This window comes from Arachis hypogaea, chromosome 15 (assembly GCF_003086295.3).
Source record: "Arachis hypogaea cultivar Tifrunner chromosome 15, arahy.Tifrunner.gnm2.J5K5, whole genome shotgun sequence".
Taxonomy (NCBI): domain Eukaryota; kingdom Viridiplantae; phylum Streptophyta; class Magnoliopsida; order Fabales; family Fabaceae; genus Arachis; species Arachis hypogaea.
This window is the reverse complement of record NC_092050.1, coordinates 10,569,459-10,592,785: the sequence shown is the minus strand read 5'-3', so window position 1 is coordinate 10,592,785 and position 23,327 is coordinate 10,569,459. Positions and strand designations below refer to the sequence as shown.

The window sequence follows — 23,327 nt, the reverse complement described above, 5'->3', positions numbered from 1 at the left end:
TGTGTAAGCAGCTATTTGGTTGGGAGGAGCGGGAGAATTGGCTTTGGCTTTGGCGTCAGCTTGTTCCGGAAAAGCATAAGTTTTTGGCTTGGTTGTGTCTTAAGGAGGCTCTTCCTACTGCAAGTTTTCGCTTTAGAAGAGGGATGTCGTCATCAAATAGGTGTCCAAGATGTCTTTCTAGCCAGGAATCGGTTTTACATTGTATTCGGGATTGTCCAAAAGCTCAGCTTGTCTAGCATAGGTTGGATATTTCTTGTCATCCTTTGGATTTGAAAAACTGGTTCTTGTATCATAGCAGAGAGCATTCATTCAAGTTCTTTTCTGGACTTTGGTGGATATGGCGAGCAAGGAATAATGACATCTTTAATCCTCATGAAACTTGGCCTCCGGAAAAAGTGATTTGTCTGGCATTATCTTCAGAAAAAGAGCTTAGGAATATTTTTGAATTACAACGTATGTCCCTTCCCTATACTCTAAATGGTTTTTGGAATCCCCCATCCATTGGTACTTTTAAGATTAATTGTGATGCTAGTTATTTTGGTTCGGGTGATAGTGTTGGTTTTGCTTGTGTTATTAGAGATTGTAATGGGAGTTGGCAAATGGGGTGTTTGGGAATGATTGAGAGTAATAGTATTCTTCAAGGAGAATTGTTTGTCATTTGGAGAGGATATCTCTTAGCTTAGGATGTAGGTCAACGAGATGTTATTTGTGAGACAGATTGTGTGGAAGCATTTAATCTTGTTACTCAAGATGGTTTTGGGCTTATTGATCCATTGGTGCTCAAAATAAGAGATATCATGCATTGGAATCGGCGTGTTGACTTTCGTTTGATTATGAGAGATGCAAACACGGTGGCAGATACTATGGCAAAGATGGCGATGAAGTTACAACTTTCACATGTGGAACTTCTTTCACCTTGGAAGGAATTTAAGAGTAGTCTTAAACAAGACTGTCCTTCTATTTAAACAGTTCCTTGTTTTGTTTGTTTTGTTTTTCTTTGTTTAGTTTATTTCAGTCACAAAAAAAATATTCAAACAACTAACCTTTTATATTTCTAAATAAATATTTGCATATATTTTTTTCAAAATAAAAATTTACATACAATTATCTTCATGTAAAATTATTAATTAAAATTTTTTAAATAATTTAATATATTTAACTAAATTACTATTTAACAATCTCAACTAATGACTTCATATAAAAACATCTGCCTATAAGTTTTCACTATTTCTTAATGTTTTCCTTTGCCATAAAAGAACACACTGCTAAATAGAATTAGAAGAAAAGAAAGCCTTTGCGAGATAATTGTTGATGACAGCATTGACAAATTCTCTCCGGGAATATTGTCATATATACACTGTCAGTGTCGTGCAAATTAGTTTGCATGTGATCAAATCTATTTTTGGTCTACACACAACATACATCTACATCTACATCTACATCTACATCTACTATTTATCATTGCTTTGCGGCTATACTATTTACTATTTAGTATTTAGCACTACTTTTACTGTCTCTGCAATTATTCCAGAGTTTTGACAGTATTCGCAATTACATTGCAACTAGAAGTAAGAGGAATGGATGATATGGCAATAATCACACCGTTCACAACCCAAAAACAAAAACAAACCAAATGGCACACTATACACAATACTATACTCTGAATAAACAATCACATTTGTTTACCTACTAGGTTAGGTGTTGGCACAAAAAATCCGATTCAATAAAAACCATGTCCATTTAGATTAACTATTCCTCAGTTCTCCGGATAACCTGGCATTGTCTTAGGTGACTGCGCTAATCGAACATTCACGTGTCCAGATGAAGGGGAAGCTGAAAACTGCCTCATAACAGAGCTTGCACTTGAACCAGGAGGACTGTAAAGTTGGCTTGGGTTTAGAGAATTGGCACTGGCAGTGCCATTTGTGTCCTCTGCCATCTTTTCAGTGTGGGGGTGGTTACTCTCTGATCTGTCGATATCCATTCCTTGCAAAACATTAGGATGACTGTTTGTCCCACTGGGAAGCTGGGATTGCCAATAAGTTGACTGTTGATTCTGTGTGGGATGGTTGGCGGCACGGGCATTGCTTTTAACTTCGGCCTCATCCTTCCCTCTGGGCTGTTGCACAGTGACTGAGACCTCAGTCGGTTTGTTAGGTTTGATTTCTGGCAACTTCTCTGTGTCCAAAGTGGCCTCTATTGCATCAACCTTAGCTGTTGTGGAGCGACCAGAAGCAATTACGGTCATGGGAAATGCTCTCTCTGGAGGCACAGCCGGGGTGTAATTTGATGGAAGCAAATCATCCCAATTCTCCAGTAGTTCCTTGTACACTTTACGTAGAGTGACTTCAGTAAGGCCAGTTACCTTGCAAATTTCAGCCTGAGTTTTACGTTTGTCTTCGAGTTGGCAAGCCAAATATATAGCAGCAGCTGAAATGCTAATTGGATTCCTACGAGTGCAGAAGCATTTGTTGATCACAACCTCTCCTATGTGAGTAGCCAGTTCCTAAAATTCAACATTGAACATGTTCTCAGAATTTCATAATATAAAAACATAACAAGAGTGATTTCATTTCCATTTTAGGATACATTACAAAGTCACTACTAACTACCAAAACCTAATCCCAAGGCACCTAACCATGTTACTCAGTGTGCAGCCAAACAAAAACCACCAGTACCCAAACTTTGTTCTGCCATACGCACATAAAATTACATCCTATGCATGATATAAATCCCAATGCTCGACAACATAATAAAAGCATTGAAAATTTAGACCAAGCAAATGTAGCAGCAACTATGTGAATGTGATACGAGAGCCGTCTTAGAACTGCACAACCCGCCATAGAGCAGTTGATCATTGCTGAATGTAAAATCACAGCATAATTGATAATTAAAAGATTTTTATTTGCACATACATTTTCAGAACAAAATTAGGATGGTGATGTCAACTTTCAAATTGATTACGCAGAAATTGATGTCTTTGTTAAATTTCTGATCATTGATAAGGAATTGCAAACATGATGCACCATCTAGAACACAACAACACTTGAATATACATGACATGGGCATAAAGATATAGACTGCGTTCACAAACCCATAAAGCACATTGGTTGACCGCAGAACAAAAACAAATCACACGATTAAAAAAACACATAAACAGAAACTTAAATATACATATAGCAATATCATCCCAGAAGTAAAATAACAAGATCCATGAAACAGTCAACTATAAATTAAAACATATTTTCAGATACCTGAGCAGATTTGTTGAGCTGTAGGAGCGTGCAAAATCTTGGCATATGGACTGATATGGAATTGCTGTTAATAGGTTGACTTAGCTGTAAAGCTTCTCCCAGAATCTTCATATACTTCCCAATTTCCTTTTGTGGTACATTAGCTGCTATTGAAATTTCCTGCAATACCACAAGAGAAGCAATATCAGACGGCTAAAGAATACAAATATGCAGTAAACAAACCAGAACTGGTCGAAGTTAGCTACGTTAAAGTAGAAACAAAGAAATCATACATCCCTAAGAAAAGTATCAAGCTAACAGCATTAGCCTCGGTAGAGACAGTGCTTTTACATATATATTCGTTAAGAAGACTGAAATATTTGTCAGTACTAACTATATTGAGTAGAATAACTGAAAGATGATTCTATCTCAGACCAAAGTTCGGAATTGTCCAGTTTATTTGGAATATCATTATTGGAATCAATCTACCAAACACTACCAATTCGAAAAATCAACAATTGCAACATATTAGCAACAATATTGAAAAGTGAAGACCTGAAGGGTTCGAGGCTCTTGGGCCTCTCGAATGGCTTGAACAAGAGCGGCAGTAGCAAGAGCCTCAACGCTACGGTTTCTGAGGCAAGTAGCCGAGCAACAATCCCTGAACAGCTGAAAAGCGTGGTCGGAAATATCGCAGTCTAAGCCAAGTATGGAGGCCACATCGATAATCTGCATGTACGCCCTTAAATTATCCACCACAACCGTCGAAGAAGAAGAAGACGACGACGACGATGAGGAGGAGGTGGATTCGAGAGTGCGCTCGAGCTCCGCGAGGTGGCCGGAGAATGAGAGAGAGGACTGGAGGTAGAGGGGGATGGGTTCAAGGGACCAGGTGGAGAAGGCGGTTATGAAGCCCGTGGGCTCGAAAGGATCGTCGTCCTTGGTGATTGGAGAGGGTTCGGGGTTGGGGAGATCAGAGGTCACGAGGCATAGAGGGTTATCCTGGGCCCGCACGTGGAACAGGTGGTGTGGGTGGGAGTGCCGCTCCTCCACCACGCGCCCGCATGACGTGCACTCCGTGATCGATCGACCGGAGCTCGTGGTGGCGCACCGCCCCTGCGTAGCCGAGCAGAATGGACACTTCATTCTTTTCCTTTACTGCCGTGCTTCTCGTTAAGCCCTTTTCAACTGGGTTGGGGTTTGATTTATATTTATTTTTTAAATTTAAGCTAGTGTTTTTGTGCATAATAATATTACTCTAATATAATTTTTTTGAAATTATGTTGACTTTATCCTAATATTATAATTTATGGCAGAAAAAAATTATAGAATAAAATGTTATAGGAGACAAATTTCTGTGAGTCAAGAAGACTAAAATTTTTGTAGATAAAAAAAATTAAATAATAAATTTTTTAGTTATTATTTTTATAGGAAGGAATTTAATTTTTTATTAAAAATTAATTTTAATATTTTTTATCTAAAAATTAAAAGAATTTTTTTATATTTGATTAAGTATTAAGTTTATTACACAAATAAAAATAATTAATTTTTATGTTTATAATTAAAAATATCTCATTCGCTATATAAAAATATAATTGGATATTAGTATAAAAAATTTATATTAATAATTATAAAATTAACACAAAATTATTTTGTTTGAAATAATTGAATTTTGGTTATAAGTATTAATCACAATATTAATATTTTCTTCAAATTATATGTAATAAATATTTGAATGAAGAAAAATAAAAATATAAATTAAAAAGATAAATAATAAAAATTTAAAACTAAATAAAAAAATTAAAAAAATATGCATATAATAATATCTTTTTATGTGAATAATATTATGAGATATTTTTAATTATATTTAATTATAAATTTAATGTATTTTTTATAATTTTATTATATATTTTTTTTATTTTATTTTTGGTAAAACAAAAATGTAGAGGGAGATAGAATATGAGAGAAAGAGAGAGAAATAAAAAAGGAGAGAGATATTGTTAATTTTGGAGAAAAATATTTTATTTTAATTGTAATGAAAGAATATCTCATGATACATTTTGGTTTGTCAAATTAGTAATATAAAATATAAATTATAAGTTATATATAGAGCAGAATGGATAGAGACTAGAGAGATAGAGAACGGGGACTGCAATAGTTACAAGGATGGAAAAAAAATTTAATAATTTTGGAAGAAAATATTTCATCTCAATTTTAGTTGTTAAATTAGTAATATATAATATAGTTATATTTTAATTTTAATTGCAATTAGAGAATGTTATGTTACACATTTTGATTATTAAATTTGTAATTTGTCATTGATAATGATATATAAGATGATTTTTTTATTTAAATTAAATAATTATATAATTTATGAAAATACATAAAATACAGAATAATTACTTAAATACACAACGTACCACATCTTGGATACTGTGAGGGTAACTCAATTATGGACGTCTCCTGGGTACTGAGATCTTGGACTATGACGCAACAAAAGTCTCACGTATCTTAAATGCATCCGGGATACATTTCACGTGGAAGAACGGGTACTGAGCACCTAAGATGCTTACCAGTTTCAGTATCTGAGATACGATAAAATGCGAAAATTGGGTCACAGCACCCGAGATATGTTTATTATGGTCTAGGCATTTCTACACCCTAAACCCTAAACCCCCTATATATATATATATATATTCTCCTATTCTCAACCATAACTTTGTTGATACCCTACATGTGCTAAAGACTGTCATACTGAGCAACATGAGGGAATAGGTTCCAGGAAAGTTGGGCGAGTTGCGTATAAATTTTTGAACAATCTTTCGAGCGGTGAATTTACCAACAGATTATTCTAACTTGAAGGGGATCAGCATGTGAGGGTAATGTTCAACGTCCATGCAAGTGGAAACCTAATGACGTCATACTCAGCGGACAAAATGATGGGTACGTATGGTAGATCCAGGACACCATAAGCGGTATGCATCCCGCAATGTCAGTCACATCATGTCCAACAGCAGTGCAGACTGCAGAGTGATTGGTATGTGTGTCACTACAAGAAAAATGTTGAGTACCGTCAGAGAACAGCGGTAACCACACCGAATTCGTAAGATTTTTTAATTACCATAGAAGCCTTAATGTTTGGAGAGAAATTAATTAAATTGGCGCGTCCTTTAGTCCAACGATAATGCAATTCAGTGAAACGATACGTTTTGATAACCCGAAATGGTTAACCATCGGATAATTTGACGCTAAAGATAGCGTAAATTCAAATCACAAACCCCTTCTCCCTCATTCGAACCCTCACCACCATTACCACCATCCCTCTGTCTTGCGTTCCAGCCCCCTCCCTGTCAAGACCACCGCCGTCGCCACCCATTCTCTGTCGTCGTCAACCCCCACCGCCGACGGCTCCTTCATCTCCTTCCCCTACCTCTCAGCGTCGTCGTGGTCAGTTTCTCCTTCTCCTTTTGTCGTTCTCAGCCCGTAGTGCGCAACTCCTTGCTCCGGCGGCTCACTGCCGCCACCTCTAGCTCCGGCAACAATCCAGTGTCGTCACCTTTCTCCCTCCTTCTTCATTGCTTTCTGCACCCTGCATTCAAGGTTCAATGTTTGAAATTTTTGTTTTTTTTTCTTCAATCCTGTTAGTTAGTTTATTTTTTTATTTTAGTGGATTTAGGTAGTTAGGATAGTTTAGTTTAGATTTATAGGTTCTAAATTGTTGCTGAAAGTGTCTGAAACTATTCTGAGTTTGCTGATTGAATCAATGGAGAAATTGCTGTTGAGTTTATTTGGTTAATTGTTTGATTGTGCTCATTCATTATGTTAATTATTATTTTGTTGTTTTTGCTATTTTGAATTAATTAAACTGTTTAGTTAGTTGTTGTTTTTCCATTGACTAACGTTTTTGAATTTTGAATGTTTGAGGTTTCTTACCTAATATAAGTTTGATACACTTTACCCTATGAAATTTGATTTGTTTAATTTTAGTTTAATTTAGTTTAAGTTTTATTAGAATTTCAATTTTAATTTTTAATCAGTTTGGAAGTTAGTTCAGTTTAATTTTTTTAAAATTAGTGGATTTAGGTTTATTAAGTTAGATTAGATTCAATATATTAGATTTTGCTAAGAAAAACGCTGCTAAATGTTTGATAATTCGATATTTGCAGACATGTCGACTGACAAAAGTGCTACAGATCAGGCTGCTGGTCGTTATTGTAGTCGTAATCGGGGTAGAGGAAAAATTTCTTCCGGTACCCACAGGATTTCTAGATCTCTCCCTCTACGCTGACCACGACGGCCACACGTGGCAAGTTTTATCGAATCTTAAGAATTTTAACTTAAAAGTTATTCAAATATCTTCTTTTTAACTTTACTATTTTTTTTTAATTTAAAAGAATTTAATCCTAAATTCTAATATATTAAACTTCGTTTATTGTTTTACCTTCTTTATTTTTCATACAGTAAATTTAGAATTATTATTCATATAAAATTCTTTTATATTAGAATAAACTACCAACTTTTATTCATGAAAATTGAAAACGCTGACACATCTATTCATAGAAAAGAAAATTACCATTTGTATCCACAAAATATGAGTTTCACGAGTTAATACTCAAAATGGCCTCTGAAAATTGACTCCTGACTCAATTTAACCCCCAAGGTTTCAATTGACTCTAATTATACCCTGAAATTTTGACTCGTGTCTCAATTTGGCCCTTCCGTCATTTTCCATCACCAGAAAGCTGACCTAGCAATTTTGGTTGACACCTGACAACAAAGCAGTTAGATGACGTGGCAAAATGTTTGAAGGCATCAATTTAACCCCTAAAAATTTCAAATAAAACCTAGCATTCCCAATTTTCCCAAATCGCAAGAGTCTCTTGAAGATAACCAAATAACATCAATCAATTGGATCCAAAAAACATTTAACCGTGTATAATAAACTGTTACAAATTAGTCAACAGTTCATCAAATATTAGAAACCAATCACTACCTGTTCTTGATTTTCTAACTGTGAGTAAGTGGTTTGGGTGAGTAAAATCTCTGAAGCTTTTGCATCATCAACAGCAGGATATGGTGCTAATGGAGCATTTCGAGTCACCTCACTAAATCTCACATGTATTTTCATATATCAATGCAATTTTATAGATCAATGCAATTTCTCAAAGATATACACAAGTTGCTCGGTTGTTCTATACCACATCTCATAAATTTTACCTCATAGATTATTATATCTATTAGATTTAAAATGATCAAAAGGTAACAAGAACATATTGAATGACATACAGCATGAGTCTACCATTAAAATTACATAGTTTTCCAATGAAAAATCAATTAAAAAGAACAAATAAACAAACTAACTAGAACTGCGCAACTAGAATGTCAAATTAAAAGCTAATATTTTGCAAAAAATAATAGAATCAATTTTCAATTAAAATAGAATATGAAGGAGTAAGATTGTCATTTTAAAATTGAATATGAAGAATCAATGACTGCATTACAAAAAATTATAGGATTCAGTTGATCATAGCCACATACATACAAAGAAATCAAACCCTAGCATACAAGAACTCTACCATCATCAACAACCGTAATCAACCAAAGTCCCCCAAAGTTTCACTGATGAAATAGAGCGAAAAAATGAAGAACAAATCTCATGCAACATTTTACAAAAAACACAGCATCGTATGTTGAGAGCAACAATTTTATTACTAACCTGTTTTTGAAAAGATGGTGATTCCCAGGCAATTAGTATTTACAATGGGGGCAAAACAAGTAAGAAAAGCTTCAAGCTTTAGTTACAGCGACACCCATGGTTCTTCTCTGAGGGTACGTATACGAGGGGAGGAGGAGGAATAAGGAGGTTCAGTTAGGGGTTTCATTTTTAAGTGGTTAACGTTTGGGTTTTGGTATTAACCCTTTTCTCATGTAAAACGACGTCGTTTCTAAACAATTTGTGCGCCAAGAGTTAAACGACGTCGTTTTGATAGTGCCAGGTGTCAACCAAATTTGCCAGGTCAGCTCTCCGGTGACGGAAAACGACGGAAGGGCCAAATTGAGGCGCGGGTCAAAATTTTAGGGTACAATTAGAGTCAATTGAAACCTTGAGGGCTAAATTGAATCGAGGGTCAAATTTCATGGGCTATTTTGAGTATTAACTCGAGTTTCACACAACAAAATTATCCAAACACTAAAAAATCACCTAGAATCCCAAATTACCCTTATCATCATCATTTTCAACTTTTCACTGCATTCAGAACAGAGTGCTACCATCTAATGCCCCTGCAACAAATCAATTGCCAAACTCAAACAGGCCATGTGAGAAATTGAATGAATTGAGCAATCCTCATCTGAGTCAAACTCTGAGTTCAAGGGCACCACCACACCTCATTTCCTTCATCACTACCACCACCACCACCACTGTACCTCCATCATCATCTTCTTCACATAAAGCAACAACAACAGTAAAAGCAAAGAGGAAAAATGAAGAAGATAGTGACAGATCCACATAAGAAGCAAATGCTATGAAATTGAGAAAGAAAAAAATTTGTAGTTGTGGTGTGGTTTCAAACAGTAGAGGAGACACCGCAGTTTCAAAGATGGTACTCCCGTAACAGTCCTTGTCACCTCTCTCAATTTTTCCTCTGTCACTTTCGTGGCCCAACTCATCCACGCCCTTCACCGCCATGAGTTTCCTGTTTTTATTTTCTTCCACTTCCCATAACTCAATCAATGTAGAATCTGCAATCCCATAACTATAATTTCCTATTTTCGTTCTAAGTTGCATGTTGATTCTAAAGAAAGTTATTTTTCTAGGGTTTCTATTTTAAGCGAGTTTTGAAATATGAGATACGGCAAGAGATGATTATCAACAGTGCTGCACAGAGGATTCATCTTGGAGTTGAGGATTCGAAGAAGCAAATTACAGAATGAGAGAGAGAGGAAGGAGTTAGCGGAGTTGACAGACTCTGACAGCAACGACAAGCTCAGGAAATGAAAGAAGAGAGAAAGGATAGGGTTAGTGGTGGTGGTAGTAAAGTGATGAACAAATGAGGATGATAGAGTGGTTATTGGCGAGGAAAAAAGATGATGCGGATGATGATAAAGGTAATTTAAAATTTTTATGTTATTTTTTAGTATTCGAATAATTTTATTGTATGAAATTCATATTTTATGGGTACAAATGATAATTTTTTTTATGAGTAAATGTATCAGCGATTTTAAGTTTCGTAAGTAGAAATGATATTTTACTATTTATATTAATATTCTATTTGATTCTTTCAAGTAAAGATGATGACTATTGACTCAAAATTTATTTATTGTTAACTTATATGACATCAACTAATAAAGAATCTTAACTAACAAAATACATTTATTAATAGAATTTAATTTTGATGTATTAATCCTCTACTTGTCATATTTGAATTCAGAATATACTATGTTCCACTCTTACCCCTCCTCCAACACAGCAAAACTACCCGTAACAATAATTCAGAATAGCAATGTCCTCTGAACAAATAAAAAAGACTTCTTAATGGATCACTTGATTACAGATAAGTATGCTGGCCTTGATCAAAAGAAATTTCTTAACACAACGATGTATAGAACTTGGTTGCTACGAAATAAGAACACTGAAAGCAATATAATCAGTTGTATTCGCCGTGTTTCACTTTACTATTTTCTTTGTGAAGTCTGTGAATTCGTGACTGCAAAATTTGAAAGAACCACAACCTATTAAAATACATAATTATAATGTGCCTCGCCCATCACTACCTGTCTTCATAAACTTATGGTAGCAGATGAGCATGTTCCAGTGCAAAGTAAATCCCTTGAATAATCCACATTCTAACCCTTAAGCACGCCTAGTTGCTTCTTTTCCTTTCTCAACTTGATCGAGGTTCTTGCTAAATTCCCTTGCTCTCTGAAATGGTACACAGTGAAATCATAAAGCCAGGAATACAATAACAACAACAAAGCCTTTACCTATTAGGTATCAAACTGCATATTTTATTGACATAACTTGTAAATAAACAACACCAATAGCAACCATACATTCAGAATTCTAGAAAAACAAGTTCCAACATCAATAGGAACAAGCTTGAATCTAAAAGTGAAACTGACCTTATTTTTGTTTATCAACATGCAAAACAGTTGCAATATGGAAATGTACAAACCCTTACCAACCATATCCAAGTGACTGCAACAAGGAAGGAGAAACTAATTCATGCAAAGATGCCAGAATAATTATGTAAACTAACTTGCATTAAAATTTAAATTTCCTAACTGCTTTCTGCAAAATGCTTCTACTACACTTGAGAGTAACATGATAACCTAAAATAAGTTTTAAAGACGCACAAGAGCAAACAGGAAGGCCAGTGAAGAAAATTAGCAATACAACAAAGTCAATCTCAGCTTAGAAACTATCTGTGCTTGTCAATATCCCTTCTTTTGCAACACTTCTTTTTTATATGCCTCCCAATTTCAAAACTTCTCATGATTTTTATTGTTACATGTAGTCGTGTCATGCAAGCAAACATATTTGCAAGGAGAAAGATATCCACATCCACAAATACATTGCCAAATCTGCAAATTTTGCTGGCATTGAAAGAACATTGTAATAAAGAGATCACAAGGCATGTGGATGCACTAATTTGCATCAATTCTAAAACCATGGGGAAGTGGAAGTCCATGAAGTTGGAACCGGGGTAAGAAAAATTAAACTTTAGCAACCAAGATGAACCAAAGTGTAATCAAGACAAAAAGGAAGAATTCATAGAGCTTCTTTTGCTAACAAGGTCAACAATGCAGCTAAACATATAACTGAATATTGACTCCTCAGCATTACTCATCCAATACATCATAAATGACTATTGAATAAATTCTACAGATGTAGGGTAACCGATCACAGTCTTATAAAATCTGATTAGTGATCTGATAAATAATAATAAATACTGTTTCCAAATTTATGAAAAACTAGCCTAATGTATAATGCATTTTTACTTCCTGAATAATTCATGGAAAAAACGAGCATCTATAATTGAAATTTTCCAAGCTCTTGCCTATATTATGCCTTGTCTGTTATAAAGGAAACTTTATCCTCCCAAGGGGTACTTATATTATTTTCTGATTTTTCTCCAAATAAACAAAGGACCAAATATCTCACACACAAAATCCATTTCAAGAAACAAAAGAGAGAGAGATGTGATAGGGGAGAAGTATCGTTAGACGAAGTTCTGACCAGAGTATCTTAACAATAAGTCGTAATAATCAACCACAGCAGTAAGAAGTGAAAAGAATTCCAAATCCAAGCTAGCAAGATTTCTGTTTCAGGCTTTCAACATAATTGCATATCACTCATAATGGAAGCTGTCAACATCTTGCAATCTAAAACCTCCTTCAAATTGATATCGATCAAAGTGTGCAAAATAATCCATGTAAAACTACAAAAATGCAAGCTATAAAGCAATTTCCCAACCAGAAAACACACCAGATCATACTTAATCAATTTTCAGTTTTCCTCACTAACAAATAGAAACAATCCATACACTTGAATGCAATGTATATGCGGAAAGACAGAATCAGTTTTCCTCTACCATAACAATGAACACCATGAGTTAGACATTAAGAAGAAGAAGGACTGACCGCGGATTGGATGGGAGGGGGATCAAAATCGATGGAGCGGACGGACATCTTGGCGATCTCAGTGATGGCGGCGTCTCTGACGGCAGCATCGTCACTGGTGAGCTCTTCATAGGCAGCCTCAAATGCCTCCTGCCAAAACCGCGGCAGCCTGATCCTGCGGCTGTTGGTGTACACGTCCCACATGTGCCTCACCACCTTCTCCCTCTCCTCCATCTCCTGCAACAGCATGCATCATACATAAATAAAAATTACAAGATCCAACCTGCAGAGCAAAGCATAGAGAGAAAGGGAAAGAAGCATACAAGGACGTCGAGGTCGTCGTGGATTGGGATGTCGAGGTCGTTGGAGAGGGAGTTGAGTGTGCCGGACCACCGTAGGGAAACGGTGCCGGTGAACATGGACCAGAACGCCAGAAGCAATATGGCCGCAAGTGCCCAGAACTTGTACCTTCCTTTCCCCAACATAACTGAGTCCGAACTTTCCTTCTTCGTGCTCGCTGTCGTCGTTGGAAGCGCGTCTTCATCCTTCATTTCTTCTCTCTCTCTCTCTCTCTCGATTAATTGAACAAGACAACAACCACGAAGCTAAGTTGATTAAACGAATCGAATTTCAATTTTGAGGTGATAATTTTCTTTCTTTTTTTTTTTGGTTATGTAAAATTGGAAATATTTCCCTGTTTGAGTTGGCGGTGGTGCAGTGGCGTCACCACTTTCGGACTCAGATTTGCGAAAAGGGAGAAAATATTGAGCCCGATCTGATATGAATAAACGTGAGAGTGAGTGTGACCGCGTTTTGGTGTGTTACTAATACTCACTCAGATACTCTGCGATGCGAGAGAGTGAATGAAGCAGCATTTTCATTTATTTTTTTGAGAAAAAAAAAAAAAAAAAAAGAAAACGACGGATTTAATGGCCGTGTGGGGCACCACATTTTGTTACCTTTGATTTGGATGACTTTGGTCTGATGTGGGATAATCGCGAGCGTTGATTTGAAAGATACCATTTAATGTGAATGTTTACATCGGTGCGAACCGACACCAAGACGACATCGTTTTGTATGCGATTTCATTTGACCTGGGTACTGGTTAGTTCCTTAGTTGGCACGAGGTGACACTTCAGCCTTCAGGAACCACCCGGCTATAGTCCTCTACTAAGATGAAGAATTAAGAGTCGCTTCACAATGTAACTCACACTTTGCTATTGTATTCTCTCTTTTCTGATCTTTATCTGTTTTTCCAGATTCGTACCCACAAGATAAAAACGGCACAAAGTAATCAGCAATCACTCACAGGAGAGATCAAGCAAAGAAAAGAATTCAACATATAAAACGCAAAACAATTAATAATTCAAATTTACAAGTACGTGCGTCACAGGCATTGAAATACTGTGGTAACAATTTAGCAATTTTGTCAATTTTAAAGGGTGACGTTGCTGCACTTCTCAAGAGTTGGGAGTGTCACGCACTCTAATTGTAGTACGTCGTTGTCTCATTGATCAGCATTATTAATTTAGTATTTAAGAAATAGATTATGTAAAACTTACATAATAACACTTCTTGGGCTGGTCACATCTCTCAATGAATAAAATGGAGCAAAAATTGTGAAACAAATGCATTTCATTTGTAAAACGTGCTTTACTTTAGGACGTATGAGTATATGCACACTGCTAGATGAGTACTACCACAATCTGCTGTGGAATCAATTTCATGCTTGTCATTACATAATATATATGATATGATTTGATGTGGGCAAAAATACATAGGCTTATTTTCTATTATAAAGTATTTGGTGTCTTTCCTAAGCCAGAAGGAGGCATAAAGCTCTCAGCAGTCAAACCCCGTACATTAAAATCTACCTCCTCAATCTTCCACCTCTCTTCCAATTCTCTTTTATGGTTACTTGATTGCTCACCATATCTTGAAACTGTGACTCGAGTCTTACCACTGTGTGACACATTTATCCCATCAACATACTTATAATCCTCCATCACTGACTCTAGGCTTGTTTCCCAGAAAATATCATTGTCATCTTTGGTTCTCATAGTGAGTAACCTAGAGTCCTCAAACTGGACCATGAGCCCGGATCGTTGGCTGAAATACCCCCATATGGTGTGGTGGATGATCTCAAAGTTTGGGCCTCCTTGGGCCTCACGAATAGCCGGGCTTGTCTCCAACTTTAGAATGAAGCATTCTTCGTCGTTTATTATTTTCTCTCCTATGCACGCGGCATTCAAAAATAAGTTAGCCGTAGCTCTCGGATCCAATCCCTAAAATCCAAAAGCAAATCATTCATATTTCCTTACCCAAAATAAAGAAAAAATCATTCATATTTGATTTGATATAAGTTCCTACGATGCACACGGATACTGGTACAAACATAGAGAGTCTGACACGTATAAATTTTAAAATTTTATAAGATATGGAGACATACATACATATAAAATATAAATTTTTTTTAGATAAATCGTAATGATTTTTTGATATTTTATTGATATTAAAAAATAAATTAATTTTTTAATTAATTTTAATATTTTATTTTAATTATATCAAATATTTAAAATATCTTTTTATTTTAATAAATAATAATATATACTGTATCTAAATTTATTTCAAGAATATATGTTAAGAATAAAATTGAACTTGCTGAAACCTAATGATATTTATTTAAATGTGTCAAAGTGTATCTAAAATATGTACGATAGACACAACAACTCAGCTAAGTGTCTAGGATATAACACTATAGCTAGGTAGATATTAAAATTTGAAACGAATGCAACCTGTCATCCTTTGTACGGAATTAATTTAGTGATAAATGTTTTGTTTGTATCCCTATGCGAATTAACATTGAAATTTGTAGGATGCATACCTGAAGGAAGCGACGGAGGGGTCTAGGGGCACCTTTAGAAATGGGAGTTTGTTGGTTAGAGGAATGACGCCATGAGAGCTTGCCATTGCTACCACAAACAACCTTACAACCGGCAACAACCACCTCCAAGCACCACAAATCAGGATCCTTCTGCCACAAAACAAATCCCCCAATCTCTTCAGAAGTCTTCTTCACTTCTAATACCCCTTCCGTTTGATGAAAATCCGAAGCACTAATCTTGATCTGCCCCGTCACACACATGCTCTCCACGGCATTCAACGCCGGCGGCCCTCCCGTCGCCGCTATATATTGTTGCACTATATACTTAGCGGTTGATGCTTCCTACATCATCATATATAGCAGTTGGATTGTTATACGTTAATAATGATAATAATGAGGATGATATATGATGGCTTGTTTTCATTTCTTACGATGGAACTATCTCTGACAGGACGGTGGATGGAATGGCCTAACTGGACCTGAAGAGGGATGAGAGGGGATCCAACGAGGTAGAGAAGAAAACGAAGCTCGTTCAAGCGTGCAGAAACGGCAGGGGATGATAACTTGTCCTCGGTTTGAGCCTTCATCCACGTCAGCATGTTCTGCCACCTCACTGTCACGTTGCTTCCCATGGTTGCGAACATTTCCTCCGGTATTGGTATTTCCAGAACAGTCTCCAACCCATCGTCTTTATCAATGTTCGGACAAAGCCTCCTCAACGATGACTTTGCAGCTGCTTGTTTCATCAGTTGTTTCTATGTGTTTTGTTTCTTTAATTTCTTGTGGTATGGTGTGGTATGTTAGAGAGAGAGCTAGGTTTGTATGTGTGGAGAGGATAAAGATGGATGTATTGTTTTCCTTAAAGGCTCTCCTTGCTTGTAGCTCATGTGTGGGCATAAATTAGAGTCATCAATCTTTGTCAAATCAACTATAATGTCAGGTCCAAAATTGTGCATGCTCTTTAACACCAAATTTAATCTGAACTTTAATTTTAATTTAAACATGGTGCGCGCATGTGATAACAAGTACTAATTAATATTTGGTGAAGTTCCGTTGTGCCATGCATAACATCCATTTGAATTCGAGCGTACTATAATAAAGCAAGTAAGCAACGATATCTTAATTATTCTTGCTCTATTTCATCGCCACCAACAACGAATGCTACAAGGGGATTGCCCCATACCCCAAAAATGGTGAAAGAATTCATATCTTGTATACATGGGCCAATATAATATAGATACGTGGTATCATAAATGTTAGTCAATTAATAATTAAATAATTTTAAAAAATTAAAATTTAATATATTTTAAAAATATATTAAATATTATTTGTGTACAAATATAAATTTGTATATACATTAATTATATATGATCATAGTTAAATATTATATTTTATTAAAATTAATACAAATTAAAATAAAAAAATCTCTCTTCTCTTTTCTCTCATACTCTCTTAATCCCTAAACACTAAAGAATAGCGATCTTTCAATTCAGAGAAATACTTCACCTCCTTCATATCTGAATCTTCACTGGCAGCTTTTCCATTACTGTCGTTCACCACTATTCACCAACATTATCACATTCCTTCTATCTTTCACTCTTTTTTCTATTTCTATCACCATTTATCCCATCTTTAACCTTCGTGACCCCGATTCCATCACCCCTGTTTCTGCCTACAATACCAGCACTGTTGTGTCTCGCCATTGTTTCTCATGTCCTGAACCTCCGTGACCTCTGTGTCCGCCTCCTCCGATCCGTCAGTATCGTTGCATCTCCATCACCGTCTCTCACATCTAGGGATGTAATCGGCTCGGTTCGGTTCGGTTTTGGACCGAAAACCAACCGAACCGACCTGATCGGTTCTTCAAAGAAGCCAACCGTTCGGTTGGCTGCTGTTTGAGCAACCGAACCAAACCAAACCGAACCAACAGCGGTTTGGTTCGGTCAGTTTTTTCGATTTTTTTACACCTACTTATCTGAATTTAAAATACCATAAAATGAAATTTAAAACCTTTAATAAACTAGAATAACAAGAGTTTATCACATCCAAATCCAATACAAATTCAACTTAATTAAACATAAAACAAAAACAATTAAAAATGTCTAGCAAAACAACAAAAATAAACACAGTTTAAACCGAAATATTCACTTTAAAACAAATAAAAGCCAAACAGCCACCATGTTTAATCAGAATCCACACCAGACTCATCCTCATCTTCTCCGGTTGGTGCAATTTCTACAAAAATAAAACAAGAAAATCAATATAGATTATAAACATAATATAGATTATAAATTATAAACATAAACCATAAAAGGAACTACAAATTTCTTTTTTGCATACCTAATTCAAGTTTCTCAAACTCTTCAATAAGCTCCTCAAAATCAGTTGTCATTGGAAAAGCACGAAGCCAATTTTGTGTGCATATCAATGCCTCAACTGTCTTTGGAGTTAAAGAACTCCTATAGTTGTTAAGCACTCATCCACCAGTGCTAAAAGCTGATTCTGAAGCAACAGTCGAGATCGGCATTGCTAAGACATCTCTAGCTATTTGGGATAAGATAGGATACTTCCTAGAATTTACCTTCCACCAATTCAATATGTCAAAAGTATTTTGATCATGAGGCTTCTCTAAATCATCCATCAAATACAAATCCACCTCATTCTTGTTGATGATCTCATGAAAATGTACCTCCTTGAAAAAATCACCAGCCATGTCGCTATCAGGTACTCCCACATCTGATGCACCATCCATTATTGCTGAAGTAAAAGATCTACCCCCATTATTTGCACTCACATAGCAATCAAACATCTTGGAGAAGGTCTCTTTCACTTTTGCACCCAAAAAATTAGCATCATCCTTATCATATAGCTTTTCAAAGCTAAAGTTCACAAACTTCAACTTGTATCTAGGATCAAGAACCACAACAACAAAAATCATCATATTGATATTTTTTATGTTACCCCAGTACTTGTCATACTTAAGCTTCATCCTCTCAGCCATACTCCCAAGTAATGGATCTCGACTACCACAAGAAGCCTTGAACACTCACAAAATCTTACAAAACTCATGAAAATATTGAGAAGAAGTCACAAGCAAACTACCAGACACACTCTTTGTAACATCATGAAAATTTTTCAAGAATTCCATAAAGTGTTTTGCATTGTCCCAATCAATATTCCGCAGAATACCACCTTGCATTAGAGCATATTCTATATCTCTCTCTCCTAGCCTCTTGAACGCCTTTTTTGAAACTTCAAACCACTTTCAAGCATAGTGTATGTAGAGTTCCATCTAGTGGGAACATCGAGTTGAACAGTACACTTGTCTTGTATCCTAGCTTCCTTTATGAAAATTTTGAACCTATTCATGCGACTAAGGGAAGCACGCACATATCTAATAGCATTTCTTATCTTACTAATAGATTCATGCATCTCTTTCAATCCATCATTAACAACAAGATTAAGAATATGTGCACAACACCTAACATGCAAATGTTCTCCTTTCAAAGGATGTAAATTCCAATCCTCCATTCTAGTTCTTAAATAAGATATTGCAGTATCATTAGAACTAGCATTATCAACAGTAATTGTGAACACTCTAGATAATCCCCCACCCCAAAAGACATCTCTCAATTTTTTTACCAATTGTTTCTCCCTTGTGGTTTTTAATAAGACAAAAATTGATAATCCTCTTTTGCAATTTCCAATCATGATCAATGTAATGAGCAATGAGACACATATAATTCAGATTTTGCACAGAAGTCCAACAATCAGTAGTTAAACAAACAGATTGATTCGGTTGTTTGAACACAGTTTTCAACCTATTCTTCTCACTAATATAAAGATTCCAACAATCCTTAACAACAGTAATCCTTCCTGGAAGTGGAAATATAGGTTGCACAATACTCATATAGAATCTGAATCCCTCCCCCTCAACAAACTTGAACGGTAGCTCATCAACAATTATCATCCTAGCAAGGGCTTTTCTACACATTTCAGTATCAAAAGTAACTGCAGTAAATACCCCTTCACCCTCTTTTTTTTTTGTTGGAAGGTAAGGATTGTTTGACTAGAGTCACCCGAGTCCCTAGGAAATTTTTTACATTGATTCAACAAATGATAACGCATATTAGTTGTACCATTTCTATGAGAGTCACATGCATATGATGCACCACACCAATTACATTTAGCCCTAGGATGTGATGGCTTGGACTTAGGATCCCTTGTAAAGTGTTCCCAAGTCCAGGATCTAGGTCTAGAAGGTTTTCCGTTACCTTCATTGGCTTCATCCTTGCCATCCTCTTCATCAGTGTCCACATTGTTTGGAGCTGGATTTGTAGGAGTTGCTCCCGAAGTTGCACCCACATTAGTTGAATCAACCTTTCTCTTCTTTGATTGAGGATGGGGCGGGGGTTTGGTAAGCGCGCCGCTGTCCGTTGAGGAACGTACCACGGAATCGACATTTTCACCCCCAACTTCAGGCGTCCGTTCATTGGGCACCTCATTGCTTGTTGGCTGCATACATATAAATAGAACAATGAAAAATGAGCATTTTTAACTCATAAACAGAACCAACAGTTTTGTTTCCATCAACAAAACCACAACAGCTCATAAGCAGCTAATCAACCATTAGTTATATATTAACAAAGAAAATAAATTTGGTTGATATCAATACTGAAGTCAAAATGATATTTGTTATAAGAGTAAAAACAATACAGCAAGGATTTTCTATCCAAATTCCTGTCCAAGCATACAGTAAAAACAACACAGCAAGGAGTTAAGTTAACAAAAACAAGGAGTGCATATTTATAAGTATATGTGCATATTTATAAGGTGCAAAGCTTGTTATGTATATGTGCATATTTATAAGGCATTGTTCAGCAAGGAGTTAACAAAAACAACACAGCAACATAAATTTTTCTAAGGCTTCAGCAATGATCAGTATCACAAATAAGAGTTAAAAAAATAATTTTACAATATTAAAAAGATTGATTAATATTTACTAATAAAAAGTTAGTTACTGAGTTATTTATAAATAGATAAGTACACATTTAATTTATCTTAATATGCATAGTTATAGCTACTAGCTAGGAACCTCACGAATTCACTATTGGTACTAAAAACACACATTTCAATATTATTATATCACAAGACATGAACATGAATTGTAGTTGAAGGAATAAGGGCACCATGCTTCATTTTTGTTTTAGAAGTCTGTCTTAATGTATTTCTTAACCTTTCAAATAGCTTAACCAACAACGAGTAATCTCTTGGTCCAAATTTAAATGATAAAAAGACTACTAGAATAAAGATTGATTGCCCTAAACTTAGAAAAATGGTAGTCAAATGGTGATGAATGTGTTCAAAGAGTCATAGAGTGATAATAGTTAGTAGCAGCAGATGGTCGATAAGGGCACATGAGAGATCTAAATTAAAAGAAAGTAAGAGTACTTTAATATTAATTTGTAGTGATGAGAGAAACTTCTAAGTAGTTATAATAAAGTAGTGTAGAAAAGGCATTGTTCTTGTTTGTGTTGTTCAGCAAGGAGTTAACAAAAACAACACAGCAACATAAATTTTTCTAAGGCTTCAGCAATGATCAGTATCACAAGAACAAGAAAGAGCAATCAAAGAGACTCACTAGTAGTTAACAAAAACAACACAGCAACGTTAACTAAAAAACAAAAGTTGCAAAGTTTTTCTCAGATCTAACAACTCCAGAACTTCATTTTTTCTGTTCATTAATTCTGTATATTTTTAAATAAGTCTTCCAAATCACTAAACATACAATTAGAAACTCACATAACAATACAAATAACCAAACACAAAATCTTACCTCCGACGAAGACATAGCTCTGTTTCGTTTTGGGTTTTTGCAGGAGAGAGACTGGTTGTTCCGCGACTCGACCACTGGAGTCTTGCTCGGCGGCTGGACTGGTTGGATGTTGGAGTGCTGCTCGAGTGCTCGGCTTTGGCTTTGTTGCTCGGCGACCCTGCGACGGCGACCCTTCGACAGCGATGATGAACGACCTCGAGGCTTCGAGTGACGACTGGCGAGTTCTCTGTCTCCCTCAGCCTCTCCTTCTCTCAAGTATGGAGGTCGGAGGTGGAACCGTGGAACCTTCAAAGAATGGGGGAGAGATGCGTGGGTGACTGGCAGACTGGGTAAGTGGGTATAGGATAGGGTTCGCGGCTGAAGAAGAAAGCTAGGTTATTTTTCTGAGTTTCCCTTTTATACCTAGGTTAAGGGGTAACTTAGTAAATTCACACTCCACTGAACCTTCATTCTTCGGTTCGGTCCAGTTCGGTTCAGTTTTAACAAAGGCAACCAAAAACCGAACCGAACCGATCGGTTTAGTTCGAAAAAAATAAAAAAACCAATTTTTTCGGTTTTCCAATCGATTGTTGTAAAATTCGGTTCGGTTCTGCGATAACTTTCGGTCCCGTTCGGTAATTTACACCCCACTCACATCCACACGTGACCCCTATTCGCGCTGCCCGCATCCGGCTCCTCCAACAGCGCCATCCTATCTCGCCATAGCGGTAGCAGTCTATTTCTCCCTCTCGAATCAGGGAACAGAGCCAACGATGACATTAAGTTAGGTTTTTATTCTTCAAATTATTCTCTGTACTTATTTTAGTTATTATTTGGACTTGTTTTGGTTGTACCTTCTGATCAAACCATAAATTGTATTTTATTGACTTTTTCTGGATAATTATCAAATCAAATATTAGTATTGTCATCACGTTTAATTTATGGATCAAATTTGTTGTCATGAATACAATGTTTTGAGCTATATGTCTATATAGATTGAGATAGATAATCCTCTTATTTAATTTGTATCTTCATATCCGATTTTATTTGAATTAAAGAATCTTTTAGAATAATTGTTTTTTTATAATTTTATATTTAGTTCCACGCCTTCTGTTACCTTAGCATAACAGGTGATTATATCAGATCATTTAAATAGTTGTTAGTATTTTTTTATTTAAACTTTTAAAAATTTGGTAATTAGTTTGTTGGGATAATTACTTAATTTATAATTTTTTTATTTTTTAAAATTATTTTTGTATTTATAATTTATTTTTCAAATAGAATTTTATTATAAGCATGAACATCGATAACAATAAATTTTTAGAAGAGTCTATCGAATGTGATGAGTTGTATTTTGAGTATGATAGTAGTTCTAATAAGAAGGGGGAAGATATTATCAACAATAAGAGTAAAGTTTGTTGGTACTGAATAAAAAGGATAACTCCAACAATATCTTTGTCTTCAACGCCGCTTAATTTCTCGGAATTAGTCACCTCAACATCCTTCGATGGTTATACGGGTATCCAAAAATACGAACGAGATGAATGTTTGTTGTCCCAACCATTCTTGTTAGGTCCGATCCCGAAAAGAAATTAAAAAAAGAATTTTTTTACAAAATTTTTGTGTTATCTATTCCTATAACATTAGTATATTAATAAAGTGTTATATTGTAGCTACAAAATTTAAGAAATTAAGAAGAAGTTAAACGAATTAAGAAATATATGATGACATGGGGGGTTTTGAGTTTGATACCGTAGATCAATATTGTGACATC

At 35.6% G+C, this 23,327-nt stretch overlaps 4 protein-coding genes across 4 annotated transcripts; all 4 read right to left on the bottom strand.

Moving 5' to 3' along the window:
* Nucleotides 1–1,480: 1,480 nt before the first annotated feature.
* LOC112749094 (plant-specific TFIIB-related protein 1) lies at nt 1,481–4,475 on the bottom strand. Its single transcript, XM_025797361.3, has 3 exons — nt 3,789–4,475; nt 3,255–3,413; nt 1,481–2,506 (listed from the first exon to the last, which is right to left on the bottom strand). The coding sequence occupies exons 1-3, from the start codon at nt 4,377–4,379 to the stop codon at nt 1,757–1,759; spliced, it is 1,500 nt and encodes a 499-aa protein (XP_025653146.1). The 5' UTR covers nt 4,380–4,475; the 3' UTR covers nt 1,481–1,756.
* A 6,268-nt stretch (nt 4,476–10,743) lies between these two features.
* Nucleotides 10,744–14,477, bottom strand: LOC112749088 (uncharacterized). The gene is made up of 3 exons (XM_025797354.2): nt 13,178–14,477; nt 12,876–13,091; nt 10,744–11,154 (listed from the first exon to the last, which is right to left on the bottom strand). Exons 1-3 carry the CDS (start codon nt 13,403–13,405, stop codon nt 11,086–11,088), a joined length of 513 nt encoding a protein of 170 aa, XP_025653139.1. The 5' UTR covers nt 13,406–14,477; the 3' UTR covers nt 10,744–11,085.
* A 69-nt stretch (nt 14,478–14,546) lies between these two features.
* On the bottom strand, nt 14,547–16,599 carry LOC112747874 (uncharacterized). The gene is made up of 3 exons (XM_025796084.3): nt 16,170–16,599; nt 15,739–16,080; nt 14,547–15,139 (listed from the first exon to the last, which is right to left on the bottom strand). The coding sequence occupies exons 1-3, from the start codon at nt 16,482–16,484 to the stop codon at nt 14,648–14,650; spliced, it is 1,149 nt and encodes a 382-aa protein (XP_025651869.1). The 5' UTR covers nt 16,485–16,599; the 3' UTR covers nt 14,547–14,647.
* Nucleotides 16,600–17,764: 1,165 nt separating this feature from the next.
* Nucleotides 17,765–22,333, bottom strand: LOC112747873 (uncharacterized). The gene is made up of 4 exons (XM_029292851.2): nt 22,217–22,333; nt 21,575–21,931; nt 18,079–20,253; nt 17,765–17,973 (listed from the first exon to the last, which is right to left on the bottom strand). Exons 1-3 carry the CDS (start codon nt 22,331–22,333, stop codon nt 19,705–19,707), a joined length of 1,023 nt encoding a protein of 340 aa, XP_029148684.2. The 3' UTR covers nt 17,765–17,973; nt 18,079–19,704.
* Nucleotides 22,334–23,327: the final 994 nt, after the last annotated feature.

What these genes read in the sequence shown, in the direction of transcription:
- LOC112749094 (XM_025797361.3), bottom strand. Translation starts at nt 4,379, where the DNA reads ATGAAGTGTCCATTCTGCTCGGCTACGCAGGGGCGGTGCGCCACCACG. An exon ending in AAGAGCCTCGAACCCTTCAG is followed by an intron (nt 3,414 to 3,788) that starts GTCTTCACTTTT and finishes GTGGTATTGCAG; the next exon opens with GAAATTTCAATAGCAGCTAA. An exon ending in AGCTCAACAAATCTGCTCAG is followed by an intron (nt 2,507 to 3,254) that starts GTATCTGAAAAT and finishes GTTGAATTTTAG; the next exon opens with GAACTGGCTACTCACATAGG.
- LOC112747874 (XM_025796084.3), bottom strand. Translation starts at nt 16,484, where the DNA reads ATGAAACAAGCAGCTGCAAAGTCATCGTTGAGGAGGCTTTGTCCGAAC. An exon ending in CTGTCAGAGATAGTTCCATC is followed by an intron (nt 16,081 to 16,169) that starts GTAAGAAATGAA and finishes ATGATGATGTAG; the next exon opens with GAAGCATCAACCGCTAAGTA. An exon ending in CCCTCCGTCGCTTCCTTCAG is followed by an intron (nt 15,140 to 15,738) that starts GTATGCATCCTA and finishes TTTGGATTTTAG; the next exon opens with GGATTGGATCCGAGAGCTAC.
- LOC112749088 (XM_025797354.2), bottom strand. Translation starts at nt 13,405, where the DNA reads ATGAAGGATGAAGACGCGCTTCCAACGACGACAGCGAGCACGAAGAAG. An exon ending in ACGACGACCTCGACGTCCTT is followed by an intron (nt 13,092 to 13,177) that starts GTATGCTTCTTT and finishes ATGCTGTTGCAG; the next exon opens with GAGATGGAGGAGAGGGAGAA. An exon ending in CCCCTCCCATCCAATCCGCG is followed by an intron (nt 11,155 to 12,875) that starts GTCAGTCCTTCT and finishes GTACCATTTCAG; the next exon opens with AGAGCAAGGGAATTTAGCAA.
- LOC112747873 (XM_029292851.2), bottom strand. Translation starts at nt 22,333, where the DNA reads ATGTCATCGTTGGCTCTGTTCCCTGATTCGAGAGGGAGAAATAGACTG. An exon ending in GCAGCGCGAATAGGGGTCAC is followed by an intron (nt 21,932 to 22,216) that starts GTGTGGATGTGA and finishes TTTCTTCTTCAG; the next exon opens with CCGCGAACCCTATCCTATAC. An exon ending in GAGCTATGTCTTCGTCGGAG is followed by an intron (nt 20,254 to 21,574) that starts GTAAGATTTTGT and finishes ATATGTATGCAG; the next exon opens with CCAACAAGCAATGAGGTGCC.